The following is a 20,305-nucleotide window of genomic DNA, read 5'->3' on the forward strand; positions in this document are numbered from 1 at the left end:
AATCAGCATGCTCCAAAACTGCTTTGTCTATTTAAAACAATTCTGCATACAAGCTGCTTTTTATTGTTCAGACATTTCTGATTGTGCTGCGGAAAATAAATCTAGACGTAATTAAGATAAAATGTAATTACCAAACCTTTCTATTATACAATGTAAAAAAAGCTGGTAATTATTTTTATGTGGATTTATGCTGTGCCTTTCGGAGAAGCAAACAGATATATGTTTATGTAAAGGAACAGACTGTTCTGGAACCAAATCACAGCTACAGGCTCATAGACAGATCCTGTCTTAAAACGAAATGTGCAGCACCTGGCTATAAGAGACTGCTCATAATTAACCTTTATTACCTGTTTTCCATTACAGATAATATCCTCAATGGAGAATGCTTCCAGCATTTTAATGTTTACTCTAGTGCAATTAGATGAAACAATGGAAAACAGATATATGCTTTTGTCTTTGACTGCCTTGTGTTATCATTTTATTTTGCTGTGTAATATCACAATAATCGTTTGCATTGCCTCAGATAAGGGGCTTCATGAACCCATGTATATATTTTTATGTAACTTGTGTGTAAATGCGCTGTATGGCACTGCTGGCTTCTATCCTAAATTCATGTATGACTTACTGTCCCAAATTCCATCAATTTCATATTCAGGATGTATGTTTCAAATATTTGTTATTTATTCATCTGTTTTATGTGACTATTCAATTTTAACAGTTATGGCATATGACAGGTATGTGGCAATATGTAGGCCTCTGGAGTACTACTCAGAAATGACAAATATCAAAATTGTAAAATGTATTATTTTTTGCTGGCTTGCGCCATTGTCTTCCATGGGTATTCTAGTGTTGTTAACATCAAGACTCACTCTGTGTGGATCAAATATTGGCAAGCCATATTGTGAAAACTGGGCAGTGGTTAAACTGGCTTGTTACTCTACAACAGTCAATAATGTGATTGGATATGTAGTTATTATCATATATTTGGGGCATGCAGTATTGATCTTGGTTTCATATATTCAGTTGATTGAAAAATGCAGAAAATCAATAGAAGGTAGGTACAAATTTATGCAAACATGCATGCCACACCTGCTTGCACTGTTCAATATTACAGTTGCATTGTTGTTTGATGTGCTTTACAGCAGATATGGTTCAACATCTTTCCCTCAAAGTGTACGCAATTTTTTGGCCCTAGAATTTCTTTTTATACCTCCAATTTTAAATCCCATTATATATGGACTAAAACTGACCAAAATCCGAAAGAAGTTAATTGGATTAATCTCCAGTAACAATGCTGTTGCATAACATGGACATACACCCATACCACCACCTCAGCACCGAATTCTTATATTTACAAATAGGCACATCATGATATTTTGGTGCTCTTGGGGGCCCACTGGTGGTGCGGGGACCTTATGCAGCCATGTAATTCGATACCTTGAGCTGGCTCTCTGGAAGTAGCTTGAGTGCTGTGTACTGTACTGTTCAAAAGACTTTGTAGTAGCACTTATTAACAGGTCTCTATTAAATTGTGAAGATACTCCATTTTTAAGGAATCTACAAAATAAAACATTTTAGAAAACAGATGTCATTGGTCAAGTAAAAATACCCCTGAAATTTGTACATTATTTTGGACACCATCCATACCATGCTCAGTTAATGTCGTCAGGCCTGTTTGAAACCTTTTTGTCTCCCGGCTCCACCTTTTAATGTCCTTCAATAACGTGTGTAACATAATGAAATGATATAGACTACGCAGGCGAGATGCATTTTCAGAAGAGTCAGACAGTTTCAAGAGAGGTGGACGATCGATTATTTATTTGTGGAGTTCAACGCGACCACAACTTGTCTGATATGCAAGGAGAAAGTTGCCGTGCTTAAAGAGTATAACCTTAGGCGTCAATATACAACCAAACATGGAGAGCAGTATGCTAGTTATGAAGGACAGGAGAGGGAGAGACGAGTCGCTCAGCTTCGAAAGACACAAGCACTAAACAAACACAAAGCAACCACTGAGCAAACCCTGAACTAAATGTATTTGAATTACTGTATGTGTACATTGTTTTTATATATTAAAATAAATATTTTATATATAAAAATAAAAGATTTTTCCTTTTCTCACTGCTGTTTGTCACAATCATTTAATTTGGCCCCTCATCAAAAAAACACAGCCTGGTTAGTTGCCCCCAGGTACTTTGAGTTTGAGACCATGAGAATCACCTTTGGGAAAAAATATTGTTATACATTATCTTTTGCCTCACAAAAGAAAAACTGCCTGTTACAGAGTTAAAAAAATTTCTTGGCCACATTTTTTCTTGAAACACAGTTTGAAAACAACAACAAACAACAACTGGCAAATAAAGAGTTTGTTGGCTCTTTTAGCTCAGGGGACTCTCGAGGAACTTGAGGACAGTCTCTTTAGAACAACACCAACGTATATAAATATCCTCCCGTTAGAAGGACATGCAGTTGAATGGACAAGATTGTACAAATTATTAATGTATATTTAAAGGCTTTATTTTGACAACATTTTATGTCACTGAATACTAAAGCATTGTTTAAATATGCAGATGACTTTTGTTCCACCTGATCTAAAATCAGGAATAAACATTAAATTAGACTGCTAGTGTTATTTCTTGAATTCAGAGTGTTTCTGTTTCATTTAGTGCTTTACACATTGAAGTGCAGGAACTAAAATTAAAGTTTAAGTAGTTTTTTTAAATTATAAATACTTGAAATGCCTGTCCTGAATAGCATTATCATAATCTGCAAGTTCCACTTGAGAGATATATAATCTGAAATCATTTATACTACTTTAATAGGTGAAGTGTAATACATAAAGGTGACCTTAATTTCGTAATATATAAACATTAATCTGTGACTATAGATAAAATTCAAATAATTCTGATTTCTAAAGCAAGCAAATTAATAAAATGTTATACTTTAATCCAACTAATAATCCTATTTACTTCCATTCCAGATTTTTCCAAATGGCGAATGTTTCCAGTGTCTTAGAGTTCACACTCTCTGGATTAAATGAAACAACTGAAAACAGATACTTTATTTTTGCTTGGACAGCCCTGTGGTATTATCTAACCTTAATGTGTAACATCACTGTAATTTTTGTTATTGCTTCAGATAAAAGCCTTCATGAGCCTATGTATATATTCTTGTGCAACTTATGCATAAATGCACTTTATGGAACTGCTGGCTTCTACCCAAAGTTCTTGTATGACTTACTCTCCACGATTCACGTGATTTCATATGCAGGATGTATGATTCAAATATTTGTTATTTATTCCTCTGCTTTGTGTGATGTCTCAACTTTAGCCATTATGGCATATGACCGGTATGTGGCAATATGTAGACCCCTAGAGTACCACTCAGAAATGACAAGTTCAACAGTTCTAAAATGTGTACTGTTTTGCTGGCTTGCACCTTTGTGTTGTATGGCTCTTGTAGTCTTTTTAACATCAAGACTAGACTTGTGTGGCTCAAGTATTGAAAAGTTATATTGTGAAACTTGGGCAGTTGCTAAATTGGCCTGTTACTCTACAACTGTGAATAATATTGTTGGGCAAACAATAATAATTATTTATTTTGGACATGCAGTGTTGATTGTTGGCTCATATATTAAATTAATTGGAACATGCAGAAATTCAAAAGAGAGCAGACATAGATTCATGCAGACATGTATGCCACACCTGGTTGCACTGTGCAATATTACTATTGCACTGTTGTTTGATGTGTTTTATAGTAGATATGGTTCAATCTCTATGCCACAAAGTCTGAGAAATTTCTTGGCATTGGATTTCCTATTCATACCTCCCATTTTAAACCCTTTAATTTATGGATTCCAGCTTACTAAAATTCGAAAAAGAATCACAAGACTGTATTTTAGAAATAATGTAGGCATATCCTAAACTGTCATTAAATATATAATGCAGAAGAGTTTTCCAATAAATCCATTTATTGACAGCATTTTTAAATACATTAAATTAATTTGCTAAATGGCCATAAGCTTCAAACTGAAAAAGTATTTAGTGTTTCAGCTTAACAGTGACACACATAAGTGGAGTCAAATGCAGGTTTGCAAGCAAAATAAAATATTTCTATTTTTATGATTTCTTCTTTTCATGTACTATGACTGAAGGGCCCTTGAGCAAGGCACTTAACCCCAAGTGCTCCCCTGGCACTGGGCTAGGTTACCACAGCCCCCTAGTGATCACTAGTGTGCACTTTGTAAGTTGCTTTGGATTAGAGTGTCTGCTAAATGCCCTAAATATAAAATGTAAATGTCCCACCATTTGTTATAAACAGGTTTCTGTCACTGTGCCTTCAAGAAAGATACAAGATAAATAGAGGCGGTATTCTATTGTCCATAATTTTTCAGTGCTGAAAAATACCTGATAATTGAATATTAGTAAGTAAGTAATTTTTTTATATAGCACATTTAAAACCAAAGTGCTATAGAGATTACATGTTAATACTGTGTACACTTCATTCAGTACATAAAACATAACATGCACAAAAAAGACATTAAAAACATTAAAGAGAAAAATAATCATCATCTAAAGTGCTCCAATTGTCTAGCTAGTGCTGAATGCAAGTTTATAAAAGTGTGTTTTTAATCTTATGTGAAAAATGTTGGCAAGTCTGATGTGCATAGGGAGATCATTCCAGAGTTTGGGAGCAGCCCAAAGTAGACACTCTGTACTAACACCGATTGGTTTCGATGTGGCAGAGCGACAAACCACCTTTATTTTCATAGTACATCACATCAGGATTTGTGGTGTCACTGGATATTAGAACTTTAAGCATTTGCTTTCAAACCATAAATTATTATAGATTCACTTGCACATAATGTTTTAAGGAACTTGGCAGAGATGTTCCAGACATCTTGAACTAACCACAGATCTTATGTGGATATAACCACAAATCCTTCTATGTCTTCATGTAATCCCAGACAGACTCAATGATGTTGAAATCTCTGCTCTATGGTTGCCATATCATCACTCCTTGTTGTTTTTTAAGCTGAAGATAGTTCTGACACTGGTAATAGGTTTTGGATCATCCTGCTGCAGAATAAATTTGAAGTCAATCAGATGCCTTCCTTAATGGTTTTGCTTTGTGGCTAAATATCTGCCTGTATTTCTCAGCATTGAGGACACCATTAATCCAGACCAAATCTCTAACTCCATTTGCTGAAACGCAGCCCAATATTTGCAACGAACATCCACCATGTTTCACTGCAGGCAAACATTATTGTACCACTCTACAGCTCTTGGGCTAAATTTCAGTTTCAGCCAAATATTTCAAATTTTGATTCATCATTCCAGAGCACCTGATGCCATTTTTTTGCACCCAGTTCCAACGTTTCTTATATAATTGTGTCACATGGCCTTGTTTAAAAATTGAAGATATGGCTTTTTGGTTGCAATTCTTCCATGAAGAGAATTTCTGGCCAGACATTTCCAAACTGTAGATGAGTGTACCTGGGTCCTACTGGTCTCTGCCAGTTCTGAGCTGATGGCAAAGCAGGACATCTTTTTTATTTGAAGGGAGTTGAGCATGAGTTACGTTTCATTAGCTGACCACTACATTTATGGTCCTCAATGTCACCCATGTCTTTCGGACTTTTCAGATGAGCTTGTACAGTGGATCTTACAACCCCAGTCTTCTTTGAAGTCTTTGCCTGGGAGAGACCTTGCTGATGCAGTTTAACTACCTCGTGTCTTGTTGCTATGCGCAGTGTTGGTAGGGTATATGACCTGTGATATGAAAATATATTCCACATGCTTACCTTTTTAGCACAGTTTTGCTGTTCCTTGCCCAGTTTTAAGACTCCTACACAGTTGTTTCTCTTTTGGTTATTGACTGTGTTTCAATCTACACATGACAGTAATGATCATTATCACCTGTTTAGTGTAATTAGTTAATCACACCCCTGACTATAATCCTATGGAATCACTACCTAAGTTTACCTAGAAGAATTGATGTTGATTTGTAGATAAAGGATGGTCACACCAAATGCGAATTTTATTTAGATTTCTCTTTTGTTAATTCACTTTGTTTTTTTGTTAATTGACAACATTTTATTGAAAAAATTGACAAAACCATTAACTCTTTAGTTTAGTCCTCAAATTAACCAGTTTATGCCCCACAGTGTGAGTCTGCCATATGGAAATTGGTTAAAATAGCTTTATTATAGAATCTCAGGGACATCCAGGCACTAGGTGTCAGTATAATGACTTTCATAATGTAAAGAAGAATAATTGGAAAAACACTAATTGTTTCTTTAATACATTATCATTAGATTTTTTTTTATTTATTACCTATTGTAATAGGTTTTCGTGAACTATCTGGATTCTTGAAACAGAATTTGCAAACCACACTTGGCAAATATTAAACAATTAGAATTTCATCTTTTTGTGTATTCTTTGTTTTTAACTGGGGGCAGTCTCAAGTGAACTTTAGAAGAGCACCAAAGTATATAAATGTCCTGATCCAACCATCCCCTCTTTATACAAGGACATGCATTTGAAGGTACAAGTCTGTGCAATGTATTAATGTATATTTAACAGGGCAGTTCATACTTTATTTTGAAAAATGTCACTGAATACTAAATCAACATTATTGTTGTCAGATTAGTCACTGTTTAAATTTGCTGATTGTTGTTTTCCTGAAATCTGAAAACCTGAAATCAGGTATAAACAGAATAAATATAAACAGACTGTTGTTTCTTGAATTCAGAGCTCTCTCTGTGAACAAGTGTCTCTTACTGCTTAATTCAGTGCAGGAACTAAAACTAAAGTCTAAGCAGTTTTAAAAAATAAAAGTACTTGAAATGCCTTTACAGGATAGCATTATTATCATATGCCAGTTCCACTGGAGAGATCTATGTTCTGCAATCATTTAAACTACTAAAAGGGCAAGTAGCCTAATTTATAAATGTGAGATTTATTTCTGAATGTACACACATTAATCTTTGTGACTATATTTCTGAGTAGCTATAATTCAGTGCCAAAAGTTTCAGATTTCTAAAGGAAGAAAGCAAAGTAATAACAAGTTACTCTTAAATAATCCTACTTATTTCCATTCTAGATTCTGCCCAAAATGGCAAATGTTTCCAGTGTCTTAGAGTTCACACTCTCTGGATTAAATGAAACCACTGAAAACAGATACTTTATTTTTGCTTGGACAGCCCTGTGGTATTATCTAACCTTAATGTGTAACATCACTGTAATTTTTGTTATTGCTTCAGATAAAAGCTTTCATGAACCTATGTATATATTTTTGTGCAACTTATGCATAAATGCACTTTATGGAACTGCTGGCTTCTACCCAAAGTTCTTGTATGACTTAGTCTCCACGTTTCACGTGATTTCATATGCAGGATGTATGATTCAAATATTTGTAATTTATTCCTCTGCTTTGTGTGACTTCTCAACTTTAACAGTTATGGCATATGACCGATATGTGGCAATATGTAAACCACTAGAGTACCACTCAGAAATGACAAATCCAACAGTTCTAAAATGTGTCCTGTTTTGCTGGCTTGCACCTTTATGTTGTGTGGCTCTTGTAGTCTTTTTAACATCAAGACTAGACTTGTGTGGCTCAAGTATTGAAAAGTTATATTGTGAAACTTGGGCAGTTGCTAAATTGGCCTGTTACTCTACAACTGTGAATAATGTTGTTGGGCAAACAATAATTATTATTTATTTTGGACATGCAGTGGTGATTGTTGGCTCATATATTAAATTAATTGGAACATGCAGAAATTCAAAAGAGAGCAGACATAGATTCATGCAGACATGTATGCCACACCTGGTTGCACTGTGCAATATTACTATTGCACTGTTGTTTGATGTGTTTTATAGTAGATATGGTTCAATCTCTATGCCACAAAGTCTGAAAAATTTCTTGGCATTGGATTTCCTATTCATACCTCCCATTTTAAACCCTCTAATTTATGGATTCCAGCTGACTAAAGTTCGGGAAAGAATCACAAGGTTGTATTTCAGAAACAATGTAGGCGTATCCTAAACTGTAAACATTTATCATGTAGACGTTTTGCAATAAATCCTTTTATTGTCATGTCTAGAGATTTTTTAAAGAAGTCCAAAATAGTAAGGTAAAGGGCCATATGCTTTATTTAGTCAGAAAAAGTTATTCCTCTTAAAATGGTTACATGTACATTCAGAGTCAGCAATAACTCATCTTGGTGCATTTACGATGTATACAAGATAAATGTGATGAATATTGGCTGCCCTCCACACCCAATTTCCATCACACTAGAAAATATGTTGCATGGAACAGCATTTTTCAGCTCTGACCTGCCACACTTGTGTTAGTTCAGCATGGACTGCACATTCACATTCAACCGTGAAGTGCTCAATAGTAGTGAGAGGAGAGACCTCAACTATCTCCAGCACTACTGGACCTTCTGAGGGGAACATGTGAAAGGTCGTCTGCCAAAATATTTTGGCTACATGGGCAGGACCGCACATCTTACATCACCACACACAATGGCTACCTATATGAAATGCATGGTCAGTGTGGCATTGTTGATTGACTAAATAACATATATTGGTTTAAAATTACTTAATGTTAGACTGTTTTTCTAATAAACAAACATAGCAAGGAGATTAATGTACAAGGGGAACTATGGTCTAGACCAGGGCTATTCAACTACGGGGGCCAGATCTGGCAGAGAGCTCTGACCTGTGGGCCAGACAATTTTCCGACCTATACCAATACTGTCATAGAAGTGTCATGAACTTAATTTGTTGGGGGGGGGGCATGGTGAACTTAATTTGTTGGGGGGGGGGGGGGGGGGGTGCCGAATGTAATTTGTTGACATGGGGGTGGGGTGGGGGGTGGTGAACGTAATTTGTTGAGGGGGGTGGGGGTGGGCGGCGAACGTAACACTCGTGACCAGGGCCGGCCCTTCCATTAGGCGACATAGGCAAATGCTAGGGGCGCCAGCTGTCCAGGGGGGCGCTCGCGTGCATGCATTTTTTTTTTTTTTTTTTTTTTTTTTTTAACAAATGAACAATTAATAAATGTGAAAACAAGCAAAGTCCACATAATCATAATTTCATTGTTTAATAATATTAGTCAAATTAATAATTCTTATAATAACAACACACGACACCTATCACCCGCGCGCCAACCCGCCCTCCCCCGCACGCTCTGCACACCTCGTTACTGTTTCTCTGTACACCGGAGAGTGAGTGACATCTCCCTGTAAAGACCTCAAAAAGGCAGAAAAACAGGTAATATAATGGTAATATGTGGTGAATTAACACTATACCATTGGCGAATCATCAGGGACTTCAACGCCTTCTCTGAAGGTTAATTGATCTTAAAAAGGATGCTTTATCTATTATATGTAATATATGTTAATAACGCTTCACTAATAATTTGTATTTTTCCTATAAATTGGCTTTCAAATCCACTTTTCGTACTTGTGCTGGAAAAAAACCTCAGCAGTGTGTCACGTCCAGCCCCTCCCTCCTCCCTGGTCCCGCCTAGCTCCTCGCTCCCATTCGTTCCTACCCCTGTCTGTCACGCCCTCGTCATTAGTACACACACCTGAGTCTTGTTTCACCGTCTTGTTTTCTGTGTATATAACCCCCCTAGTGTTTCACTCCCGTGTCGGTCATTGTATTTGTGTTTGCCATGTTTCCTGCACGCTCCGGTCTATACTTCTCTCTGCGCTCAGTAGCCTGTACCCTCCCTTCGTTTCTCCTGTGTGCTGGTCTGGTTTGTTCTGTCTTGTCTTCCCTGTTTTAGTTCTCATATCTCTTTGCTGGTTTTTGTAGTTGTTCCTTGGTAGTTGTGTTTTCCTTCACATCTTGTATATTTCTCCCTGTTATTCTGTTCCCCTTAGTAGTTAGGTTCTGTTGTAGCCTTTGTCTTTCGCTTCTAGTTTGTGTATGCATTCCCTGTGTGTTCTAGTCTTTTTGCCTTTTAGTCTTTCAGTTATTTCAGTCCTGTTTGTGTTATGGTTGTCAGGCTTTAGTATTGTTTGTTCATCCATTATTGTAGTAGTCCTTCCTGTAGTGTGTCTAAAGTTTATACTTCTTGCATTGTGTTTTAAGTAGCGCTTCTATTAGTGTGTTTGCTTGGTTGCCGTGCTGTCTAGCTTGTTTGGTCTAGTGTGTATTCTCCTGTCCTTAGTTGTTCTCTCTTGTTCCTTTTGGTCTTTGTTTAAATTAATAAATTACATAGATACTTGCGTTTGCGTCACACCCGCCCTCCTTTGATTCGTTACAAAATGACCGACCCTAGTAACGTGACGCAGCAAGAGATGACCACCCCTGAAAACCAGCAGGATTACTTCCATACCCTATTGGATAATCCACAGTTGTTATCGGTCAAGGACACCAACAGCGACCCTGTTGCTCTGCCATCTCGTGCTCCTTGCCCGGAGGTTTATGATGGTGAAACCATGCCAGCTGAATGTTTTGTTTTAGAAAGCAAAAGGTATATTCGGTTGCTCACCTGTCCATCACCCCCGGATGACGTACTGATTTTATTTTTGAGATCCAGGCTCAAAGGCAAGGCGTTAGAATGGGCCAACATTATTCGGACCACCCACCGAGAGGAAGCATGGAGGGTAGATGGGTTTTTTAACCTAATGCGCCTCAGGTTTAGTGGGGTTATCCCTCAGTTCTCCTCTCCACGTAGTGGAAAACGCCTTCCTGGTGCACACCGCAAGAGACTTTTTGGGGGGAGTTACATCCCAGACCTTGAAACCCTCAGGTCCCAGCTGACAGACCCCATCAGCCATGTGGGAAAGGTTATGGGCAAGAGGGCTGGCATCCACTCGTCTGGCAGAACCTCCAGTGTCGCCAAGGTCTCCACGCCTACCGGCTTCGCCCAGGTTTCTATACCAGGTGGTGTCTGCCCGGCGGCTCCGCCCCCCGAAGACGTCAGCCCGGCGGCTCCGCCCCCCGAAGACGTCAGCCCGGCGGCTCCGCCCCCCGAAGACGTCAGCCCGGCGGCTCCGCCCCCCGAAGACGTCAGCCCGGCGGCTCCGCCCCCCGATGTCGCCTGCTCAGTGGCTCCGCCCCCCGATGTCGCCTGCTCAGCGGCTCCGCCCACTGACGACGACGTCATTCTGGTTGCTCCGCCCCCTGACGACGACGTCATTCTGGTTGCTCCGCCCCCTGGCGACGACGTCATTCTGGTTGCTCCGCCCCCTGTCGACGACGTCGTCCCTGCGTCTCCGGCTCCTGCCGACGACGCCTGCCCGGCGTTCCTGCCTGCTCCAGACGGCGCCTGCCCGGCGTCCCCGGCCCCAGACGGCGCCTGCCCGGCGTCCCCGGCCCCAGACGGCGCCGTCTCCTCTGCCCCCGGTGACGTCTCCTCTGCCGCCTCGGCCCCCAGGCTCCCCAGGGTCTCTTCAGCGGCCGAACTCCCCTGGGTCCCGTCTGCGTCCCGGCTCCTTATGACGCCCCTTGTTCCTCCTGTTCCCGCGACCCGGACGTGGTCGTCTCTGCCTCCTGTTTCCGTGACCCAGAAGGGGTCGTTGCCTGTTCCCGCTGCCCGCCAGGGGACCCCGCCTGTTCCCGCTGCCCGCCGGCGGACCCCGCCTGTTTCTGCTGCCTGCCAACAGACTCCTCAGGTCCCCATGCCTCGTTGGCCTGACCTGTTGGTCCCTGCAGTCCCTGACCTGACTCCTCCTGCTCCCATGAACAATTTCCTGACTGCGCTGGTCTCCACTGTGACTGCTTTGCCCACCAGTGGGCCTGTGACTCCTGCAGCCCCTCTCTGTGTTGATGTTCCCCGTGACTGTTCTGTTTTGCGTCTGCCTGTGCTCCCTTTTTTGCCCTGTCCTGTGCCTGGTTTCCTGTTGGTCCCTGTCCCTGTGTGTGTGTCCGTTCGTGTCCACGTCCACGTGCCCGTGTCTGTGTCTACTGGTTTCCTCCGGGTCCCTGTGCCCGTGTCTGTTCCCCACGTCGTCACCCACTTTGTTCCCGTCCCGATCTCCGTTGTCCTCCACCTGTTGTCGTCTGCATCCCGGTCCCCCCTTGTGTCCTGCCCTGTGCCCCTGATCCCATCTGGTCCAGCCCCCTCGGTTCCGCCTCCCGTTTCTGTTCCCAGACCGGCCGCTTCCAGTCCTGTTCCCATGCCTCGTCCCGTTCCTCGCCCCAGTCCTCCTTTGAGCCTGGTCCGTGGTCCCTTGCGTCCGTCCTGTCCCGTGTCTGTTCTCCCTGCCCTGGCCCCGACTGCCGGTCCCCCTCTGCATTGTGGTGTTCCTGTCCCCAGCGTCTGTTCCTCCCTCCCTGTTTGGCGTGCCCCGGTGTTGCACGCCTTGAGGGGGGGTTCTGTCACGTCCAGCCCCTCCCTCCTCCCTGGTCCCGCCTAGCTCCTCGCTCCCATTCGTTCCTACCCCTGTCTGTCACGCCCTCGTCATTAGTACACACACCTGAGTCTTGTTTCACCGTCTTGTTTTCTGTGTATATAACCCCCCTAGTGTTTCACTCCCGTGTCGGTCATTGTATTTGTGTTTGCCATGTTTCCTGCACGCTCCGGTCTATACTTCTCTCTGCGCTCAGTAGCCTGTACCCTCCCTTCGTTTCTCCTGTGTGCTGGTCTGGTTTGTTCTGTCTTGTCTTCCCTGTTTTAGTTCTCATATCTCTTTGCTGGTTTTTGTAGTTGTTCCTTGGTAGTTGTGTTTTCCTTCACATCTTGTATATTTCTCCCTGTTATTCTGTTCCCCTTAGTAGTTAGGTTCTGTTGTAGCCTTTGTCTTTCGCTTCTAGTTTGTGTATGCATTCCCTGTGTGTTCTAGTCTTTTTGCCTTTTAGTCTTTCAGTTATTTCAGTCCTGTTTGTGTTATGGTTGTCAGGCTTTAGTATTGTTTGTTCATCCATTATTGTAGTAGTCCTTCCTGTAGTGTGTCTAAAGTTTATACTTCTTGCATTGTGTTTTAAGTAGCGCTTCTATTAGTGTGTTTGCTTGGTTGCCGTGCTGTCTAGCTTGTTTGGTCTAGTGTGTATTCTCCTGTCCTTAGTTGTTCTCTCTTGTTCCTTTTGGTCTTTGTTTAAATTAATAAATTACATAGATACTTGCGTTTGCGTCACACCCGCCCTCCTTTGATTCGTTACACAGTGAAATAAAAAATCAACCAATGAGAATATTTTACACCGTTGTTTCTAGGTAAAAGAGAGAAAGGCCCTTTTACATTGAGAACTTTTATTATAGATTGGCAGTTTTATCAACCAATCATATTATCGAATTAAAATCGTGGGGGCGTGCTCCAATGGTCTCCTTTTTATTTGAAACAAATCCAAAATGTTGCCAATCTGTAGCTGTTGTGTTTTTCTTTGAAACCAGCTCGCTTGACTCACAACACTCAATCGTCATTGTGGCTTTTTCCCCTCTGTATGATCTTAGTGAAAAGAGTCATCATACTGCCCAATCCTAGTAGGTGCTATGATTAGCTTAGCTTAAAATAAATATATACTAAAACACACATATGCTCCTCTGTTCATTGCGAATGCACTTTTGAAATAATAATGTTGCAGTAGGCAAATTGCCCTGATTTGCACTGGTGGTAGTTGTTGTTTTTTTATTTTTATTTATTATTTATTATTAATATTTAAAAGTTGTTCTTTGCACTACGTTATGTAAAATAGTTTTAAAATATTTTTGTGCAACACCTTTATTTATTGCTTGTTATACATAGAGCATGTCTTACATTCAGTTTATTAACACATGCAATCATGTTGGCTGCAGCATCTGTCACTAGACATTTAGCTTTGTCCTGTATGCCCCACTGCTCCATGAATCTTGTATGAGCCAATGACAAATTCTCAGCAGTATGAGTGCTTGGAAAATGCTCTATCCCAAGCAAAATTGTCCCAAGCTGGTCCTCTCCATCAATGAAATGACAGGTTACGGCAAGGTATGCTTCCATGTTGATGGAAGTCCACATGTCTGATGTGAGGCTGACAGACACAACTTGTTGGAGTTTCTCCTTGGCTTTCTCATTAGCCTCTTCATACTGCTTGTCCACCATTGCCTTCAGAGTCTGTAAACACAAATATGAATATGTACCCTATTATTCTTATTAGTGTAATGTAATGTAATGTAATCTGGTTATTGTTACTACTAAGTTGATTACCTCCTCAGCTCCAGTATGGTGAGCTACTGTTAAGTCATAGATGGCTTTAGAAGTATGAATACTATTCAAATGCCTTAACTAATATTTCCTGACAAATAAATTCTTCGTTATTCATATGTGATGTACCTTTAGGAAAAGTATACACTTTTCCATATCCATTGATAATGTAATTTAACTTTTTCTGTCTTTGCCATGGTTAGTTGTTGCATTGCTTTTATTTCCAACTGGAGGGAAATGCCTTAACTTTGAATATGCATAGGCATGACAGCTAGTCCCTCCCTTCTCGCAATGTCCTTGGATCAATACTAAAATGCCGTAATCTAGTAAGAAAAATTAATGAAGTGGAAGTCAGAATTAGGAGTTGGAAAGAAACCAAAACGTCGCTACAACAAATATGCTTGGATTTCTACGAAAACGTCAATCTCAAGGAATCCAAGAACTAAGTACATAAGTATAGAGCCGGAGTGGCTAATCGGGAGATTCGGGAGGATTCCCGATGGGCCGGCTCATGTCAATCTGTAGTTTGGGCCGATTGGGAGGGAAACCTTATTTGGCCCTGTATAATTATATTAAGTAAAGCCTAACATCTGTTTAGCCTTGAGTTTGTTTAACCTTGCTCTAACGTGTGTCACTCAGTTATTTTGCCTCACGCCTCCGGTTGTAGAGTTAGGATTAGTTCTGTCTTTGGAAGAAATTAATACAAAATCTATAGCGCATAAAGTGACCACGCAGAACATTTTCTTTATACTGTTGAAGATAATTTGCTTACAAAAGGGATGTGTTTTAGTGTTTCTTAATGGCCAGGTCCAGTTGAAAACTGTTGTTGAAGAAAAAAAAAAGTATTAGTGACCATTTTCATAATAAGCCACACCTACAGATGACCAACGTAGACCAGAAATGTAATGAGGTGGCAGATTGCAATGTGGTTGGATGCTATATATTTCAGGTAGATCTAAGGCACTCAAGTTCTTTTTGCAGAGACGCACTTTATAGCTCTTTCCTACAGTCATTTTATCACTGATTGTATATTGATACAATGGAAAATGGAACCTACTTTTACTTCACTATGTTTGAAGATATGGGAAACTTAAGATATGTTTTCTTCAGTTTGAGTTTCATTGTGTACTGTTTAATCATATCATTCAATATAATCATAATTTTTGCAATTGTTCTGGAAACTGTGCTTCATCAACCTATGTACATTTTGATTTCATGTTTAGCTGTAACTTCTCTTTATGGAACTGCTGGTTTGTTTCCGAGATTACTATCTGATTTATTGCTATATTCACACTCAATCTCTCGTTATGCATGTCTGGTGCAAGCTTTTGTCATTTACTCGTATGCATCATATGAATACACAATCTTAACTTTAATGGCATATGATAGATTTGTTGCTATTAGTCAACCATTACAGTATCATAGCATAATCACTACCAGGACTCTTTCTTTTATGATTGCTCTGGCATGTATATTTCCACTGCTTTCTATTGGCAGTGGAATAATATTAAGTGCTAAACTGAAACTGTGCAGACATGAGTTAACAAAGTTGTATTGCAGTAATTGGGGAATTGTAAAACTCTCCTGTGAGAATACTGTCTTTAATAATTTTTTTGGTTTTGTAGTTCTCATAATTACAGTACTCATCCCCTTGAGCTTCATTTTGTTTTCTTATATTAAAATTCTCATAATTTGTCAGAGAAATTCATCAGAGTTCAGAAGAAAAGCTTATCATACCTGTTTACCTCACATGGTGACCTTTGTAAATTACTCAATTACTACTGTGTGTGAGGTGACTTTTAGCCGCTATGATGATGGAATTTTTCCTCAAGCAGTTGCTGTTATTTTGTCACTGGAGTTTTTGACAATACCTCCACTTTTAAACCCTCTAATTTACGGCTTAAAATTCCCAGATATTCGCAGAAAAATTAGATGTATTCTAAGAACACCCAAATTGTGCTTTAAATGTGAATTGTTTTAAATGTGAATTGTTTGACATATTTTACTTCACTGGCATATGACATTGGTGATATTGGTAATGTCACGGTGAGGGGGCCGGGTCGCCACCAGAGGGCGCGCATCCCGGCCAGCAGCCGATCCCAGCACACACCCCCGCGCACGCAACCACTCCCACAGTCGCAATCACCATCATACTGAGCACCTGTTTCTTGTTTACTTTGCTCTTCTTAAGCCCGCAGGTCGTCTGGTCCAGTGCTGCACATTGCCGGTACATGAGTGTCTCTGGTCTCTGCGTGTCCGTCACTGCGGTCCCTACCTGTGTGCGCGCTACGAGCTTTACCTTGCATCACTTGCAGTGCGTGCTTTAGGAGCCTTACTAGTGTGCGCTACGAGCTTTACCTTGCATCACTTATAGTGTGTGCGCTAAGAGCTTTACTGGTTTGGTTGCCATGGACAATAAACATCCTTCTGTTCAACCTCCATCTCCGGCTGCCTCTGTCCCGACGCCTCCGGCGTCACAGGTAATTTGTTTGTGAATATGCTTCTTTTTGAGAGAGATATGTTGATCATCCAGTAATCAATATGCTTACTCTGTGTGTGTTCAAAGAAAGTTCAATAAGAAATATAAATTACAATAGGTTTCCCACACTACGTGTATGAACCCTAAAAATATTCACAATTTCTAGCTTAATCTGTTTGCCCAAATGTATTGTTCCAAAGAGACACAATATCCTCATGCGCTGATGGAATGGAATTTCTAATAGTATGGCTAAACACCTGATTCTCATTTGTGACAATGTTTGCTAAAATGACATCTGAATAAAAAAAGTTTTCCCTTTAACTGAGCATTTGTTCTCCCCAGAATTGTAGGTCATGTGTGCATTTCCCATTTTCTATGAAAGATGTGTCACAGGCTTTTGTAGCCTTACTTTACCATCTCTCTGCAAATGCTGAAATGAGGCAAAATTCGTTTCCTATCAAAAACTTGTTTTGACAAACAAGACTTTCCAGCTACAGCAGTCTTGTCTCCTCCCAGTTCCAATCACAGGCTATGCGCGCATGAATTATTTATTTTTCCCTATAAGAATTATGTCTTTTTTCACCTCATAGGTATCAACTAATACTTTACTACAACAATTTAACTGAAACATTTGATTGTGCAATTTGCAACATTTTAACACACTACCTCAAATGGCAATTTCCCTTACAAAAATGTACATGCTGGTTCCAAACATGGCATAATCACATTTGTGCGTCTTCCATGAGCTTTCGAAAACTGTACATCCCCCCCCCCCCCCCCCCCCGCTTAATTCACCCGAGGAAAAGTTCCTCTTGCGATACTGGTTTGCCATATTTTGTTATATATGATATGTCAGAAATGCAAATGTAATGGTTTTAAAAAGGTTTTTCTGGGTTTCTGAGAGATATCAATACTTAGTTTTTATGATATTTTCTTCCAATGTATGGTACAATTAGGAAATTAAGTAAATCAATGGCTCGATTTTCGACTGACGGAGTGCAGATGCAGAGTCAACAAAAACTAATCTCGTTTGTAAATTTGGAGATCAAGTAGGCTGTTGGAAAACACTTGCACAATTGGCATTCTTAAAAGTTATGCTGTTCTTAAATCTACAAGATCATTCATTGTCGGTAGACACACCCCTGTTTAACTATACTGGGAGTTAGATAACAAACATACCAACATGAACGAGGAACCGAAACCAGGGAAAATTTTGAACAGCTACTTAGAAAAGGGATTAATGAGCGACCATAAACTAGAGCACTGTTTTACGCAAGCAGGCATTAACAAACAAGAGTAGGCCTACATGAACTAGAACGGAAAACTACACAAACATTACCCATGAGACAACCGAGAGCCCCGAACAGAGTACAAAGTATCTGTACTGTAGAACCACTAGAGCATAGAGCATAGACTAAATAACAGGGGTGTACTGGCATGGGCACAGATGGAAATTCTTAAGTGAGGGGGACCAAGCTGTACAATATATATACATATGCTTGTAGATGCTAGATTTCGGATGGGGTCAATATAAATCTGGAGGGGACATGTCCCCCTCGTCCCCAGTGCCATCTGCGCCCCTGTTTACTGGGACAGACTCCCTTCTGTGGTCCTGTTGTTCCCAGCACATCTAACGGTGGCAAGTGTGAATGTTGTTGGGCCTGGCTTCCTTTGGTGGACTACAGAGGTGTCAATTCCATGTTCAGAAAGTAAAAGTCCTCACCAGGATTTTGCTCAAGCTTGCTAGATTTTCTAATTAGTGCCATCCAGGTAAAATTTGTGGAATCAACACAAACCAGGAAGCCTGAGCAAAATCCTGGTGAGGACTTTTATTTTCTGAACCTGGAATTGACACCTCTGGTGGACTAGCTTAATACCTTCGAGGTATGGCATTTCTTTTGGCGTCTGAATATTGGTGAGTGTTATGGGCTGAGAACTAACGTGCTCTGCTGTTAGGTATTCGTGTAACGGACTTAGCATTGGAGTTCAATGGTTGAGAATGGATTCATCCATTTTCAGTTACTTCTTATGGGGAAAATTTTTTCGACTGCATCGCTTCTCGACACTCCTTCCGGAACAAATTAGCATTGAGTTCCGGGGTTCTACTGTATTTGATTACATTTTTATTAAAATGTTAAAGCTGTTGCATTACTGTCCATAATAAGCCACACCCACAAATTGCCAATGTAGACCAGAAACGTAATGAGGTGGCAATTTGCCTGTGGTTGGATGCTATATAGTTCAGAAACATGTAAAACACTTGCATTGTTTTTGCAGAGGAGCACGTTGTGGCTTTTTCATAGTCATTTTGTCTCTGACTGTATATGGATACAATGGAAAATGGAACCTACTTTTACTTCACTGTGTTTGAAGATTTGGGACACTTGAGATATCTTTTCTTTTTTTTGAGCTTCACTGTGTACTGTTTAATCATATCATTCAATGTAATCATAATTTTTGTAATCGTTCTGGAAACTGCACTTCATCAACCTATGTACATTTTGATTTCATGTTTAGCAGTTAATTCTCTTTATGGAACCGCTGCTTTGTTTCCAAGATTACTATCTGATTTATTGCTATATTCACATTCAATATCCCGGAATGCATGCCAGTTACAAGCATTTGTCATTTACACATATGCATCATATGAATACACAATCTTAACATTAATGGCATATGACAGATTTGTTGCTATTAATAAACCATTACAGTATCATAGCATAATCACTCCCAGGGTTCTGGCTATTATGATTGCTCTGGCTTGTATACTTCCACTGCTTTCTATTGGCACTGGATTCATTTTGACAGCAAAACTAAAACTGTGTGGATACGAGTTAACAAAGTTGTATTGCAGTAACTGGGTAATTGTAAAACTGTCCTGTATCAATACAGCATTAAATAATATTTTTGGTTTTATGGTTCTCATAATTACGGTATTCATACCCTTGAGCTTCATTTTGTTTTCTTATATTAAAATTCTCATAATTTGTCAGAGAAACTCATCAGAATTCAGAAGAAAAGCTTATCACACCTGTTTACCTCACATGGTGACCTTTGTAAATTACTCAATTACCATTTTATGTGAGATCATTTTTAGCCGCTATGAAGACGGTGTTCTTCCTCAAGCAGTGACTATTATTTTATCTATGGAGTTTTTGACAATACCTCCACTTTTAAACCCTCTAATTTATGGATTAAGATTCCCAGATATTCGCAGAAAAATACAACATTATTCCAAGAACATCCAAACAATCCCATCTAACTAAACATGCATCTTATTTTAAATGTGAATTTAATGGCATCAAATTTCATTTAAATTGTATATGATATAGTCATGTTTATTATGTTTTTTTCTAATTTATTGCTTAACATTTGCAGATATTCACAGAAACATTCAACATATTCTCAAGTCTATATACTTTTATATATCTAGACTTTCACCTGGTTGGCTTAATTACAATTTGACTTAATTGTTGCATGCTATAATCATGTTGATTTTGTTTTGCTGAACATGTATGTATTGTTTCATCAGAGAGATGGCAAGCATTGTGTAGTTTATGTGTTTCTAAATTATAAGTATTTAATTGTTGGTGGCAATGTTTAAGCCAGGTACATTTTTACTTGCTGCTAAATTGGTATTTTTTAAGGTTTAAGATTTTTATGATATTCTGGGGGGTATAAGGCCT

General features: G+C 39.7%; 5 protein-coding genes across 5 annotated transcripts; all 5 read left to right on the forward strand.

Annotated features, from left to right (window-relative positions):
* The first annotated feature begins 369 nt into the window (after nucleotides 1-369).
* Nucleotides 370-1,305, forward strand: LOC143478027 (olfactory receptor 52D1-like). The gene has a single exon (XM_076976946.1). It carries the CDS (start codon nucleotides 376-378, stop codon nucleotides 1,303-1,305), a length of 930 nt encoding a protein of 309 aa, XP_076833061.1. The 5' UTR covers nucleotides 370-375.
* Nucleotides 1,306-2,990: 1,685 nt separating this feature from the next.
* Nucleotides 2,991-3,923, forward strand: LOC143477956 (olfactory receptor 52D1-like). The gene has a single exon (XM_076976853.1). It carries the CDS (start codon nucleotides 2,991-2,993, stop codon nucleotides 3,921-3,923), a length of 933 nt encoding a protein of 310 aa, XP_076832968.1.
* A 3,187-nt stretch (nucleotides 3,924-7,110) lies between these two features.
* Nucleotides 7,111-8,049, forward strand: LOC143477958 (olfactory receptor 52D1-like). Its single transcript, XM_076976855.1, has one exon. The coding sequence runs from the start codon at nucleotides 7,117-7,119 to the stop codon at nucleotides 8,047-8,049; it is 933 nt and encodes a 310-aa protein (XP_076832970.1). The 5' UTR covers nucleotides 7,111-7,116.
* Nucleotides 8,050-15,179: 7,130 nt separating this feature from the next.
* Nucleotides 15,180-16,121, forward strand: LOC143477375 (olfactory receptor 52K1-like). Its single transcript, XM_076975957.1, has one exon. It carries the CDS (start codon nucleotides 15,180-15,182, stop codon nucleotides 16,119-16,121), a length of 942 nt encoding a protein of 313 aa, XP_076832072.1.
* Nucleotides 16,122-18,952: 2,831 nt separating this feature from the next.
* Nucleotides 18,953-19,885, forward strand: LOC143477376 (olfactory receptor 6K3-like). The gene has a single exon (XM_076975958.1). It carries the CDS (start codon nucleotides 18,953-18,955, stop codon nucleotides 19,883-19,885), a length of 933 nt encoding a protein of 310 aa, XP_076832073.1.
* Nucleotides 19,886-20,305: the final 420 nt, after the last annotated feature.

The sequence above is a fragment of the Brachyhypopomus gauderio genome, chromosome 16, assembly GCF_052324685.1.
Source record: "Brachyhypopomus gauderio isolate BG-103 chromosome 16, BGAUD_0.2, whole genome shotgun sequence".
Classification (NCBI taxonomy): Eukaryota; Metazoa; Chordata; class Actinopteri; order Gymnotiformes; family Hypopomidae; genus Brachyhypopomus; species Brachyhypopomus gauderio.

Coding starts and splice junctions, on each gene's coding strand:
- LOC143478027 (XM_076976946.1), top strand. CDS start 376: ATGGAGAATGCTTCCAGCATTTTAATGTTTACTCTAGTGCAATTAGAT.
- LOC143477956 (XM_076976853.1), top strand. CDS start 2,991: ATGGCGAATGTTTCCAGTGTCTTAGAGTTCACACTCTCTGGATTAAAT.
- LOC143477958 (XM_076976855.1), top strand. CDS start 7,117: ATGGCAAATGTTTCCAGTGTCTTAGAGTTCACACTCTCTGGATTAAAT.
- LOC143477375 (XM_076975957.1), top strand. CDS start 15,180: ATGGAAAATGGAACCTACTTTTACTTCACTATGTTTGAAGATATGGGA.
- LOC143477376 (XM_076975958.1), top strand. CDS start 18,953: ATGGAAAATGGAACCTACTTTTACTTCACTGTGTTTGAAGATTTGGGA.